This window comes from Solea solea, chromosome 9 (genome assembly GCF_958295425.1).
Source record: "Solea solea chromosome 9, fSolSol10.1, whole genome shotgun sequence".
NCBI lineage: Eukaryota > Metazoa > Chordata > Actinopteri > Pleuronectiformes > Soleidae > Solea > Solea solea.
Window position 1 is genome coordinate 7923714 of NC_081142.1, and position 14602 is coordinate 7938315.

General features: G+C 38.8%; 2 protein-coding genes across 3 annotated transcripts; both read left to right on the forward strand.

The window, feature by feature from the left end:
- Positions 1-434: 434 nt before the first annotated feature.
- pole4 (polymerase (DNA-directed), epsilon 4, accessory subunit) lies at positions 435-3199 on the forward strand. 2 transcript variants are annotated; one of them, XM_058637534.1, is made up of 4 exons: positions 443-1184; positions 1543-1627; positions 1966-2007; positions 2874-3199. In XM_058637534.1, the coding sequence occupies exons 1-4, from the start codon at positions 927-929 to the stop codon at positions 2885-2887; spliced, it is 399 nt and encodes a 132-aa protein (XP_058493517.1). In that variant the 5' UTR covers positions 443-926; the 3' UTR covers positions 2888-3199. The 2 variants fall into 2 exon arrangements, with proteins under 2 accessions (XP_058493519.1, XP_058493517.1); XM_058637536.1 differs by lacking the exon at positions 1966-2007 and having other exon boundaries at positions 435-1184.
- Positions 3200-9544: 6345 nt separating this feature from the next.
- ccl44 (chemokine (C-C motif) ligand 44) lies at positions 9545-14468 on the forward strand. The gene is made up of 5 exons (XM_058638715.1): positions 9545-9705; positions 11037-11166; positions 11741-11888; positions 13123-13186; positions 13303-14468. The coding sequence occupies exons 1-4, from the start codon at positions 9642-9644 to the stop codon at positions 13159-13161; spliced, it is 381 nt and encodes a 126-aa protein (XP_058494698.1). The 5' UTR covers positions 9545-9641; the 3' UTR covers positions 13162-13186; positions 13303-14468.
- Positions 14469-14602: the final 134 nt, after the last annotated feature.

Genomic DNA, 14602 nt, shown 5'->3' on the forward strand with positions numbered 1-14602 from the left:
ATATAAACCTAAATTAAAATACATTGCTAGAATGAAGTCACTTAAAAGATGCAAGCACTTAAACATTTTTGTGTTAATAAAACTCTTGAATTCCTTTGTCCATATATTCTTTCTTTTATGTCAAATGAGTATTTGCAAATTGGTTTTGACACATTATATATTGTCAAGTGATTTGAATTGTTTTGTTATTAAAAAATACTTCACAAGTAAATTTGACTTATCTTTCATCTCTATGATTTTTGTCAGTTTAGCTAATTTCATGTTTATTGAAGTTAATAAAAACGCATGTAGCCACTGCGTTTAATATTTTTTCAAATAAAAACGTAAACGTCAATCACATTCATTTTTGACCATTATTTTGAAAAAAAAAAAAATCACGTCACTTTACCTTTTCCAGTTTTGGTGTAGGAAGAGCCACTCGTCGATTACCTCTGATTGGTTGGGGTTTCAGGGTAAGCCAATCAGAAACGGAATTGGGGGCGGGTCTTCTTCCACATGAGGCCAATAGTATCCAGTCGCAGAATGTAGCTAACAGCGAGCACAGTACGGCACGGCACGTCTTCTTTTACAGTTCGGGTTAGGATAAGGGTGGAAGTTATAAAAGGAGAAGTGTGTCGTGAGGACTACAGGCTGTAGCCAGACCGTTCTCCATGCCTGCTTTCCCTGAAGCGGCAACACGTCGAGATTGACGTTCACTTCTATCCAGTAGCAAAGCACCGATTCACAATTTGTCCAATTACAGACGAGGATTAGTTGGCGGGAGAGGAAGAGGCGGGGCTTAGCAGTGACTGGCAGGCCCCTGGTCAAAAGTGCGGAAACACATGCAGCTTGATGTTATTGTCATGTGCGATATGTAGCTTGAAAACTGTAACTGATTTGCTGTATATATTTTAGTAAATACAACATCTCTGTACAAATTAATAATAATGGCAGCGACTGTTGCAACACCTGTTACTCCCACGGAACTCGACCACGACCGGTGTGGGAGCGAGGAGGAGACCCGTGGGGCCGAGGTGGAGGAGGAGATTCAGCAGCAGCAGCAGCAGCACACAGGCCCCGCGGCCGCCGTCACCCACAACCGCCTGAACAAACTGCCGCTGTCCCGGATCAAGACGCTGATGAAGACCGACCCAGACGTGTCCCTCGCCAGCCAAGAGTCTGTATTCATCATCGCTAAAGCTACAGTAAGTCCCGCAGCGCCACACGCTGTCCTCTGCCTCTGAACGGACACTAAGGTTGTGTGATGTAGAATTACTTTTGTTGATTATTAACCAGTAATGACAATAACTGTTAGCTACAGCATTAGATGGGGCAGAATGACCTACTCTACAGAATAGTTTGTAAGTTGTATAAGAAGTGAAAATCATGAAAGTGAAATGTTTGTATATCAAGTCCCATTTTCATTGGATGTTCTAATTATTAGCCTTAATATTGAAGGCAAAAATATCCATTGTTTCTATTGCTTTGAGAAAAAGTAAGCTGTGTTTTTGACTTTGTTTTGGTCATAAATGACTGTAAGTGATAAAGGTTTCTGCTGTTCAGGAGTTGTTTGTGGAGATGATTGCCAAAGATGCCCTGGTGTATGCCCAGCAAGGGAAGAGGAAAACTTTACAGAGAAAAGACTTAGGTAAGCAATTGTGAAGACATTATTTTCTGTTTGTAGAAATATACAGTACCACTACACTTCAAAATGGTTCTGTATGTTAGTATTGTTCAACTTAAAGTCATACACATTATACATACATTATAAAGTATAACTTATATAGAGCAGAAACAGTATTTTAGTTGTTATTGTGTGGATTATTGTAGAAGAGATAGGATAGCTTGGCACCGATGTGGTGTTAAAACCTGTGGTATTTATTAGATGGGTTGTCCAATGACATAAAATACCTCAACTCATTGAACTCATTTGAGTTGTCATTTATCTGAGTCAAACCACTTTTCTCTTTTCATTAACCTCCACAGACAATGCAATAGAGGCCATAGATGAATTTGCATTTCTTGAAGGTAGGTCTGAAGTTACACTTGAATCAGTGCAGTATTTATGATATACAGTACATATATTATCTGTGCAGTATCCTCTGCTCTGTCTTGGCTTGCAACCTCATTTCTCTCAGGCACACAGATAGCTTTGTCCCCTCGTTTGGTCTCATTCAGTGCAGTGGTAATTAAGGCTGAATGATATGGGGTTGTCACAGTAAAAATTAAAACATTTTCAAATCAGCAAATATCAATATTTTTGGAGATAAATTCAAGATTGGTTTTTGCTCCTGAATTAAAATCTAAGAAATTAGTTAATTGTGGTTTTTAACTTCTTCATGGACAGAAAACAACAAACATTTGTTAAACCGAGACATTTCAGAGACACATCTGAGGTTATACAAAGTGTGTTTGCACAGTGCATAAACATTATTGCCCAGCCCTCATGGTAATACAAACACACACATGTCTCCTACAGTGTCCTCTGTCTTCTCTCTGTTGCTGTAATTTCAGTACATAAACTGTATTTGCTCCAGCTTCCAATAGATCCACTCTGTTTCAGGTGCCAATGTTTTGAAGTACAGTACGAGCACAGTGTCATAGAAACACCTCACTGCCAACTAGCAGCACAGACTCACCAGGACAAACTGTGTACAACACAGAAGTATAAACCAGTCTGTGTTCAAGCTGCAAGTCATTATGTGCAAATCTGATTTTGCACTTGAAATTATAGTAAAATTTACACCTCTAAATCTTTTGCATTGTTTTCATATTATCAATACAGTACATGTTCAAAAGAGATGTACATATTCATTATGCTGAGGTGTTTATGCAGTAATGGACTTACGTTTGTTATAGTTACACATGTACTAATTGTTCTTTATCATCTCTAGGCACTCTTGACTAAAGGCTGCTTCAGGAGAACAATCAGAATATAGAACATCTGCAAACATTCAAGAAACTCACCATTGCAGGGACATCTGTTGTGTGGAAACTTCTCTGGTACTTTTCTAAGTCGAGTCCTGCCTCTGCATCATATCTGATGTTTATAAATGATTTTCTACAATGTGCCAGTATTACTTTTCATACTTTGAATACATTAGTGGTGATGTGTACATTATTGTAAATATTTTAAAAAAACAACAACTGCACAGTGGAATAAATGTTAAAAGTTTTTAAATGTCCATTTTCTTTGAAAATTAAAGGTCATTTTTCAACAGCTCCTGAATTACTGGTCAATTTTCGATTTGCTATATAAACATTGTCACTCAAATCAAATATACTTTGACATATATTTTATATATATTTCTTGGTTGTGTATAATGTGATCACCATAGGAATGTATTTTCACAATGGCTTGAGATTTTCCTCATTTTGCAAAATGACAAATTAAGTACATATACGCTTTTACATTAAGCCCTCATGTAAATAATACTTAATCAATAAGGCCGTTGACCACATGGCACCATAATGACCTTATAGATAAGAGCTAAGACTGATTAAGTTATTTTAATATTTATTTAACATGTTTTCTTCTTGACTTTTTCATCACGAGTCAGTCAGCACCTCTCAAGCTTATGCAACACACCCGTCCTACAGTATCAGCATTAGTATTTATTTAGTTGACTTAAAGGTGTTTGGTCGGCCACACCAGCATAAACATATAACATATATCACATATAAGTCAGAAGGGTGAGTGGATTTGTCACGTGAATGCACAATGGTCCACAGCCACACGGTTATGGGGGAGGCGGACTGTAGGTGTGCAGAGGTTTTAACCCTCTGTGGTTTATAAACACCACTGTCCATGGTGCTGATCCTGCACAGATGCAGGAACTATCCAGGGTTCTGTCATTATGTAATCAATTTCCCCCTCATACTAACAGTTATGTAATTTGATTAGACTTAGTTGTCAAACTGATTTTTAAAGCTGGCAGAGGATATTCTGTTTATTCTGCAGTTTCCTGCCATAAGTATATTTTTTTTCATCTTGTTTCTCTCAGTTGTCATATTAAACCGTCATAAAGTTACTGTCCAGTACATCAGATGGACAAACAAAGTGATGTGGATACACACTGTATGTAACAAAGGGAAATTATACTTAAGGGAAATTGGCAGCTCTCTTTTCTTTAGTTTTACTACTTTAGTTTCAGACTGTTTCTAATAATGTGTTCTGGACTGTATTTTGTTGTGTTTACAATTGTGGTACTGTGATTTGTTGAATGTGCATTGATGAAGGAGTTTACTAGTCCAGGACAACTAAAAACAAAATCAGACTAATCAGACTCAGAATAAACCAAATAATCACAGCCATCTGTAACTATACTGCTGGTTTTTGTTGATTATCAGGGAAGTTGTTTGCCTCAAGGTGAACCGTGATGGTTTCTGTATTAAAATAATATCATATTCTACAAGCAGTAAATCTTTTGGTAAAGTGATCAAATATCATTTAAGATTAATTAACAGTGATTTTCCTCCAGCAGCAGCAGTACGTTCTGTACATGAACACAGTCCAGAACAGGCCTGCAGTGAAAAAATGAAGGTTCATTTTCATGCTGAACACAAAGACATTGAGAAAATCTCACAGAGCTTAGGAATTTGTCTGAATGTATTCTTGACCCACGAGACGTGTGTTGTTCTTCCCGGCAGAATTTGTTAAAGACGTCCAAAGTGCTCAGTTTCTCACTCCCAGATGCAGTCAAGACCACTTGAGTTTTTTTTTTTTTAATTTAATAAATGCCCAACTGATTTTTTTGGGTTTAGTGTTTCAGGGAGTAATAAAACAGAGCAGTGAGAAACACAGATGTTTGGTTTCAGAAGTGCACCAGTCAACTCCCTTTAGAGGAATTCCCGACTGGCACAAGAAAACGTGGACTGCTCTTTTCAAATAAAATATAATCACACGTCAAAGGATTGGACATCATTTTTATTTCCACGGTTGATAAAGACATTCCATTTAGGAAATGTCCTGAGAAAATGAAAGTAGAGAGCCTCCCTGTCCAGAGCAGAACGTGAAGAATGAATCTGATGGTCCTCAATGACATGCTCAGGGAATAAATTATGACCTGTGATTTCCTTTATGGAAATAAAGATTTATCATTCCATTTCCAGTTTAATTATGTCAAATTATTATAATTAATAGTGAAACAAATTACAATGACAAGTATGTGTAAACTTAATAATGCCTATAGTACCTTTAGTCAAAGGTTGTGAAGACATTGTGGAGATGATGATACAGACCTTCAACATTTCACTTCACCTTTTATTACTACCCAGATATTCAACTCTTTGTGGCCCAGGTCTCACCACACTGACACTTTCTTCTAGCCTACATACCACAGAGATTGGTGGCACTTAAGCAGTTTGCTCCTGTTTGTCAGATCTGGGCCACACGCTGGTCACTGCACTGCAAGTAATGAATTACATTTACTCGCGTTACTGTAATTGAGTAGGTTTTTTGTGTAATGTAATTTTTGAATTTTGTAATTTTACTTTTATTTAGGTAATGTAGCAAAGTAGTGTACTTTGCTACATTATTGAGTAAAAAAAATGTTGGCCTGAATTAAAATAAATACAAATTACGCACTGGAAACTTTGGCAGTGAATGTTGAGGACAGGTGAATGATGAGGACAGGTGAGTAATGAGGACAGGTGAATGATGACGAGGACTGGGTAATGATGAGGATAGGTGAGTGATGAGGACAGGTGAATGATGAGGACAGGTGAATTGGCACTTATTAAGGTCCCTGAGTGAGTGAGAAAGTTGAAGCACTTGTGACCTTTTGACTGACACATTATATGTTTACATATTTTATTTTCTCAGCTATTTAATTTGTAAAGGTTTGCCTTCAATTAAAAACAACTAATGTGAGATTTGAGTCCCCTTGTTCTTTTTGCACAACACAAGAAAGAACCCCCTAATTCTAACCCTAACAAGTTACTTTGTTAATTTAACTGGAGTACATTTTTAGACCAGCACTTTTACTTGTACTTAACTACAATTGTGGTACTTTTACTTGAGTAGAATATTTCAGTACTCTTTCGACCTCTGCATTTAGGCCATATTTATTATTATTTATGACATGACTCATTCAGAATCAGATCTAGGTTCCACAGGTTATGGTTGCTATTAAAAGTGTTTCAAACGCCTGATCCAGATGTTCTAACCAGCAATCGACATACATGGCCAACTTCTTTTTTTTTTTTTTTTTTTTTTATGTTTCAAAAATCAAATATGTGGTTATTATTTGGGTGGTATTGATTTTTAGAGAACACATCTCCTAGGTTTCCTTGTTTCAAAGATGCTAAGAATTTACTGCCTTTTTATCTCTTGGAATTCCCTCTCAGGAAACATTCAAATCTCTTCAGCTCCATGCATGTCCGGTGCAGTAAGTCCTCCCAGTGTCTGCAGGAGGCCATGTCCTCCTCACACACTCTACAGCTCAAGCTCTTCACCTCCTCAAAGAAGAAGACATAATCCTGTCAGTTCCCGCTCCACTACACACAGCTGCTCCTTTTACATTTTAATTCCCCACACGATGACTGCGAGTCCACACACCTTGACAGAAGGTATTTCAGTAGCTGTGAAGATATGCAGTAAAGGAATCCGGCTCACAAGCAGACCTGTTGTCATGTGGAAGGTATGTTTTTGCAGCTGAGATTCCAAACTGATTTTTCGGGTCAAATTCTTCAACAGTTAATCCCACCCCTAACACACACACACACACACATACACATTTTTACCCCCACCTCATGTGCACAGAATGCATATTTCCACATCCAGGGTTCTGATATGTACAGTATGCCTGTAAGAGACATATTGGTGCCATGTTGTCTGAATGTGTCTCAGTTTTGCCACTAAGTGTTGGAGTGGAGTCATGTCCATTACAAATGTGTCAAATTAATGGAGCAAACTTCATTTTCTGTTTGTTATTTAATTAGAGACACATTCTTTAAATGTTTTTGGACATCCCAAAAAAATCCTACTCAGCCCAACCCAGTCTCTAAGAATGACTGATCTGAACACTCAACTATAAATCGCAGACTTATACTAGTGTATGTTATTGGTTGCTGTATCTTTGGTTCTTCAGACACAAGAAATGAAATTGTCATGTTTTAACAAAAATTGAGTTTGCGTTAACAAAAAGAGTCTATAACCCACACCCAAATCTTAAGTAGGAGGGGATGGAAGGAAATGAAACACACCCTTAAAACACAGGGAGCAGAAACACATGGAAACAGGATGAACTTAATCAAATGAACCAACAGAGGCAGAGAGACTAAATACACTCAGGACAGCCAAACACAGGTGACACTAATGATACACAGGTGAATTACATTAGGACAGGACAGGCAATCAAGAGGGAAGACAGGACAAGAAGTAAAACGTTACTTAGCAAGGCACACACAAGGAAATACTACAAAATAAAACAACAAACAATGAACGGAAAATCAGACACAAAGAACTAAAAAACCCAAGGTTAAAGAAAACAGAACAAAAAGTCCAAGTCTAATGAAAATCGCCTGGAGAACAAAAGATTCTATTCCCTTCACATGTGTCGTGAAAAGATCTGAAGTATGTGAAAAGAAATATCACCTGCTGGCCAGTTTGTATTATTGCCAATACAGGTGTGCCAAGATCATCAGACAAAAACCTACAAGTACATCTGTGCAAAAGTCTCATAGCAAGGATATAATGACCATACAGTATATTATTTAGTATATCCTTATTGAAACACATCCAGATGTAATCCACAATATAATAAACATGCATGTAGTTTTAAAATAACACATTTTTTTATGAAAAAAAGTTTAAAGTGTCACATACTTAGTGGGAAGTACACTTTACACTTGAACAGAAGCACGACCCTGGTTCTCTGAAGACTGGAGTGGGACCATATTTAATGTTATTGCTAAAAACCTGTGCTTGTTTTTCATGTCGACAAATATCTGCTGTGAAAAAGGTCTATTACGCCAGGTTTATTGTATACACATGTTGTACAGTGATGAGTTAAACTCACTCACGGCTTGCTAATATAATAAAACCAACTTTCAATCACGTTGATGACAGAATTGGACTGACATAAAGACAACAGGTGCTGAGAGACTTTTGCACAGCCCGAGAGACAGTGGACACAGAAGCACAATTCCAAATCGTTACTTCTTGGTTGGTTCAAAAGAACATGTTACTGCAACACATGTTAGGCCACATCATTTTCTTTGGTTTCTCCCTATATAATCAGGTCCTGGTGTGGTTTTTCTGTTGAAGCCTCTCCTTCATGGATCCAGATTCTTGATCCTCAGATAAAGCCTCCAGCTTGTTCTTGTGGTATTCATTTATGGACTCTAAGTAACAATTTATTATGATTTACGGGCCAACGGGGAGAGACCGCAAAGACATATAAAAGGCATATTTGAAAGACATCTGAATCACCAAATATATTACATTTACTTGGTGACAACGATGCATGAACATATACCAAAGCATAAAAGAAAAAGAAGAAATGTCATATTGGCTACAGGACTTGGACTTTGTTTGGTTATAAAATGATTTGTATGCTGTGTTCTTCATCTGAAAGCAGGCACAGAGGGTGTGTTTGTGTGTAAACAATGGCAGTGCGGGGGCCAGAAGCATTCATTCCGTCAAACTGTTGGACAACCATTTATTTATTTTTGAACAGTAGTCACTTCTGAAACATTTTGAGGCTGATTCCTTGTGGTTTCAGTCCTACTCCAACGTTTGCAGCCGTCCGTGTCACTTGATGTGGAGTGATGTTGTTGTCGCCTCCATTTGTCTTGTCTTAAACAAATCACTTCCCGTGTTCAGTGCGGGAATGTTACTGACATGAGAGCTGGTGACCTCTTTACTGAGACTCATGTGGAGCTGATAGGCTTAACCCTAACCCAACATTTGACAATAATTAAGATTTTCAAAGTTGCACAGTACAGCTTCTAATCATACTTCATGATACAGTACATTGTAAGTTGTATTTTGGGGTTAATTAAAGCTAATTAATGTAGTTCATCAGAGTTTCTAGGCATGTTCAGCGTCCTGTCTGCAGTCCAAGAGAACATAACTGCTGAGAGAGACAGTCTGACACACCCACTCTTCTAACAGCGTCCCCAACTACATGAAACAGCCACACACAGGGTTAATTTAACATCATTTAGAAATGTATCCTTTCTGTGCAGCTCAAAATGCCCCAAACTGGGCTGATTATGCAATGTAAAAGCTACAGGGTGATTCCATCTTGATTCCACTTAAGTCTGTTTCAATCCTGGCAGAGAGAATGCACTGTGGACAAGAGGAGGAGGAGGAGAAGGGGATAAAAGAGGAATTTAAAGCCTCAAATGAGACAAATGAGGCTTGGCACCACATGTGAGGAGACAAGGAGGGAGAAGGGAGTGAGAGGTGAGATGAGTGTGAAAGAAAAAGAGAACAAGGGAGGGAGTTTGGTTTGAGTGCGAGAATGACTGAAAATGGAAAAACAGGGTGGGAGGGAAACATTGTAAGAGGAAAAAAGAGAGGTGGTGAAAGTGAGTGAGTGAGAGATGGGCAGGGAGGTATAAAGAGAGGGAGGGAGTCATATAAGAGAGGCAGCCATAGAGGGAGAGGTGACAGAGTAGATTATCCTCCTCTCCTCCTCTCTGCCAGCCTCATCATGGTCATGCTGCAGATGTTGACTGTTATCTCTCTGACTGTTATCCTTCTGGCATCTGTGGACGGTAGGACATAGCCATACTTACTTTGTGTGTGTGTGGAAGTGTGTGTGTGTGTGTGTGTGTGTGTGTGTGTTACATGGCTTACATGCACCCTGCAGGTGGAGAGTGTAGCAAGAGAGCGATGGCGAGGATAGAAAAAGGAGAGAATAAGGAAAGAGGGGTAGCAGCAGCAGCAGGAGCAGCAGAGAGGGAGGCACGGATGTAAACAGAGGGGCAGAGCGCAGGCAGGAGGACGAGCATCTGAACATCACACAACACACACAACACACACACACACACACAGAGAGATAAAGAAAGAGAAAGACAGTGTGTCAGGGCTCAGCCTGTGTCATGGTGTCACCTTGTTTTTTTAAATGTTGTAAGAGTGGTGGAAGTGCGGTGATGAGCCTGATTCTACATCATCTGTGTCATAACAAAGCAGCACTGTCCTATTTCACTCTCTTATCGCTCCTGCTGCTTCACATCACACTTTAATTTGTTCACACAATTGCTTTGGATGAAAAGGCATCATGGCACACCCTCCACACAGACACACACTCCTCCTCCTCTCCTTCTCTCACTTTTTTCTTTCTCTCCTCACTGGCACGGCTGCACAATAGGATGCCATTGTAATTCCTCTGGGATTCCTGTGTGTGTGTGTGTGTGTGTGTGTGTGTGCATGCACACAGCATGTGTGTCCATATGTGAATGTACATGGAACCAGAAGGCATGTGCACATCCTGCAGAACAGATAGAAATTTTATCTCTACAGAAGCTGCCAAAATACTCACTACAATACTGTCTTCAGAGAGCTTACATTCCATAATCTTAGCAAAGTTTTGTATTTATTTGTTTTCACACATGTATATAATAATATAAAAGATACAAAGTTACAAAAGTTCCATGAGAATATGAAGAAGAATTGATTAAGAAACTCATCCAGGGACTTGGAAAAATCGGCATTCCCCGTTAGGATACTACAGGAAATAGGTAAATGACACAATCTATTCAAAACATAGTAAAAGATACACAAATAAACATAAACTTATGGTAGTATTCTGTAGAAATACTATATGTTATGCAAGACAATCATTTCAGGCACAATCACACACCAAACAACTTTTTAGCGTCAATACAATTCTTCAGGATAAAACATTACATTTGTTCATGGAATTTTTTTAAAGTTTTTTTTAAAGAAGTGATTTTGGAGCTATTTCTAGAGCTATTTTTGGAGTTATTATGGCTGTTATTGTATCTAATTTCAAGGTTATTTTATTTTATGTTCCTTCATTTATATATTTTTTTAAGTTAACAACAAGGTTTTCCTCATCCCTCTTTCTCTATATGTTCTCCAGGTAAAGGTGTACAGATGCAGAGAGATGTCCAGTGCTGCATGTTGTACTCCCAGGGCAAGGTGCGTACCAAAGATGTGTTGCGGTTTGAGGTGCAGACAGAGGGGCCAGACTGCAGTATACAAGCCATCATGCAAGTATTTCAACTATCCACTCCTGGAGCTTAAGATCACACAGCAATCTGCAGGCATGGAAAATATGCCTCCTGTTAGAGGAGGGCAGAGCCAGGCTGAGAGGCATTGTCATCTTTCCAGGTCATGTTGTTATGGAAGAGCTCAGAGCTGTAACTGCCAGGGAAGTAAGAAAGGAAATATGTGGGAATAACAAGCCATTTGAAAATACCTTCTGAGCCAACTGAGTCCTGCTGTAGCCAGTCAGTCAGAACAGCAGGGTTTAGTTAAGCAAACCATTTTGCATTGTGATACCTATTGTTTCTATCTAGTCACAGTAAACTGAAGGAGCTGGGGAATGAAGAGCATGCTTTCTTTACAAAAACATCAAATTCTTGAAGATGGAACAGTTTCCTTTGGTCCTCTGTATTTCAGTTACCAAACACGTTTGATCATGTTCAATCAGCTTACATATTTTCTCAGATTTTTTTGTGCCAAAACGCTCTTTCCCTTTGCCTTCAAAGTTCAGGAGAAGCTTGTGTTGACGTTTTTGCATTGTGAAAAATGTTGGTTATTTTTTGGCTCTTTTTGTTTTAGTCTTTACACGAAGAAGGCGGTGAAATGTGCAGACCCCAGAGACCGGAAGGTGAAGCGGTTGCTGAGAAAACTGCTGCAGAGACAGAGAACCAAGGCCCAACGAACCATGTGGCTCCTTCCTCATGACAACCTGCCTGTCATGTCAGAGGTCAGCGTCACGTATTATCAAGTCTATTGTATTTGACAATATTAATGTTTTGATTTATTGTGTCTGCATGTATCAATCTGCATTAGAGGGGCTGTATATAAGATCATGATTGTTTTTTAATGCCAGTGAATGAACTTAAAAATGAGACCTTCCGTAGCCTCCTTTGTTGCCTACAATGGCCTCCAGACTTACTTATATGCATCTGCTTTGAAGCCTTGAGTTTTGTGATTTGGCCAGCACAGTGTTGAAGGTTTGTAGAAGCGTCACCTGTAACCAGACTCCTATTGGATGATACCAGCTGTCAATTATACTGGTGTCCACTCATATGTGCCGCACTTTATCGTCTATTTTCCTCCTAAATTTAAATGCACAATGCTCATGCACATCGGAAAAAGCTCCAAGTAACGATTGAGATCCAGGATAATGTTAACTGTCATTATAAATCAAGAGAGAAGTAGATTTATTTTCATATAGACTTTCATTGAACATTGAAACTGAGTTATTGTTGCCCTCTAGTGGCTATTCAATATATTTCCACTTCCTATCTGGTGTCAGGAGGAACCCTGGAGACTACATCCATTTTTTGACTTCCACCAACTATTAGAGAGGTAGTGAGTAGTGGGTGGATTTTGCTAATATCAACAAATGACGACACAGACTCCAACAGAAACTCCACAAAAACATAAAAAGCAGAGGAAATTTTTATCAAGTGCAGCCGATTAGGGCAAACACTGAGGGAAGACCAGAGTGTTGCTTTAGTTACATCATGCACCAAAACTTCCTCCCTGGTCTTTGACTCGGAATTAGAAGGAAACGACGTATAACCTGCAGTTCTGTTGCCGGTAAAAGAACAAACAACGTGACGGTGTCAGGCGAAAGCAATGGAGAAGACCCACTTTTGGACTAATGAAAAGACGAGATTTATGCTTACGACCCATTTCGTTCGTTTTTCTGTGACATGAAGGTCAACAGGAAACTGATTCAGTAGTGTCACACGTACATATATTTCCTCCATATGTATAGTCTGACTTGGCAAGTTGTCCGACTGCCTGTCTTAATTGTACTATAGCCTTAGCTTGATTAATCTGTGCATGTAAACAAGTGTTTTGGCTGGAGCTCAGGATGTTTGCTTGCAGATGTCACAAGTCCCCATGAGCCTGAGCAGTTTCTTTTCCCATTATTTTCCATGTTTCCTGTAAGAAATTCATACAGTTTCTTCTCTTATAATCATCAGGACAAGAAAGACAACGGGGCGATTCTCTATGTGCAGTGAAGTGGAGGAAAACTCATAGTCATAAGTAAGGTTCTCTCTCTCTCTCTAAACCATCTGTGAGGCAGTACATACAATATGTAAAATATAAAATGTCTTTTCAGGTGTGCTATTCTTAATTGTCCCATTTTTCCCGACTTTCAGGCCAAGTAAACATTCAGCAGCTTGTCTTCTTAACATGGCAACACTTGCTGCCACTCAAGTCGTCTTATTTCTTTGTCTACACTATCTGTCTCCCTGGGACCAGACGTGTGTCTCCCTGGGACCAGACCTGTGCAGCAATACATATTTAAATGGCTTTAGATATTTAAATATGAACTGTGCTTGGAATATTTCCTAACATGTGACTGGGTAAGTCTCAACAAAGGAGCATAAGTTGTAAGATAAGCTGAATTTATTATTATCCTTTTTTCTTTTTAAAAAAAAAAAAAAAAAAAAAAGGCTAATACTGTTATTTGCCTGAGTCTGCCTGGAAGTACAACAGCATAACTACTTGTGGCTGATGTGAAACCAGTAAGAAATTGTTGTAATTAAATAAACAATACATGAGTAGTGATATGAATATTGTTTATCAGCAAGACACTCTATGCTTATTTGTGACTTGTATACGTCATCAATGTGCAATGACACAGTAAAAGTAGGTAGAATGTTGAAGACCTAATATTGATTTGCACCTCTTCTTATACAATCTGGGTCTTAGTATATTCTGTATCTGACTGTTAGACATTTACACTCTCTGTCACATCAAGAGCCATGTAGTCTACACCGGTTCCTGCTGGCAAGTTCCACTGCATGTAAAAAACGTAAACAAATCAATCCAACCCAGAACAACTTTCTTATGCAGTCCAATATGATAGTACAAAATCATACGTGCGTCGGAAGATGCCAGCAGCAACCAGTGCACAGTGTGTGTCCCTTTTTTTGAAAGGTTACTAGAATGTGAAACAACTGATCAACGTGAGCTACGTCACCGTGTCTTAAAGGAGCTCGAAACACAAAACAATAACAAAAATGGCTCTTACAATCCAAACGATCCATTTTGTACAGTGACTGTTAACCGTAAAGCCCTCTGACGTCCACCACTTACTACAATATCTCTGTCTTTTCCAACAGTAGTCTGTCACTAAACTATGCCAAAGTATCCATCATTCACTTCTATACGTGGCAAGGCTGTTAAACTTAGAGGGCTCCGCTGTGTGTGTGTAACACACAAGTATTGTATTGTATTGTACTGTAGAAGAATGCACTGTATGTATGTTCAAACACAGTATCTCAAGTGAGCTATTTTATAAATTAATCTGAAATCATAACTTGAACTGCCTCACTGACCTTTTCTGTGTGTGTGTGTGTGTTGATATCTTATTACATACATGCTACACTCTGATTAAGACTGAAAAATCCCTTCCAGTGCCGTGTTGTTAATGGAGGCACTTATTCATCTCCT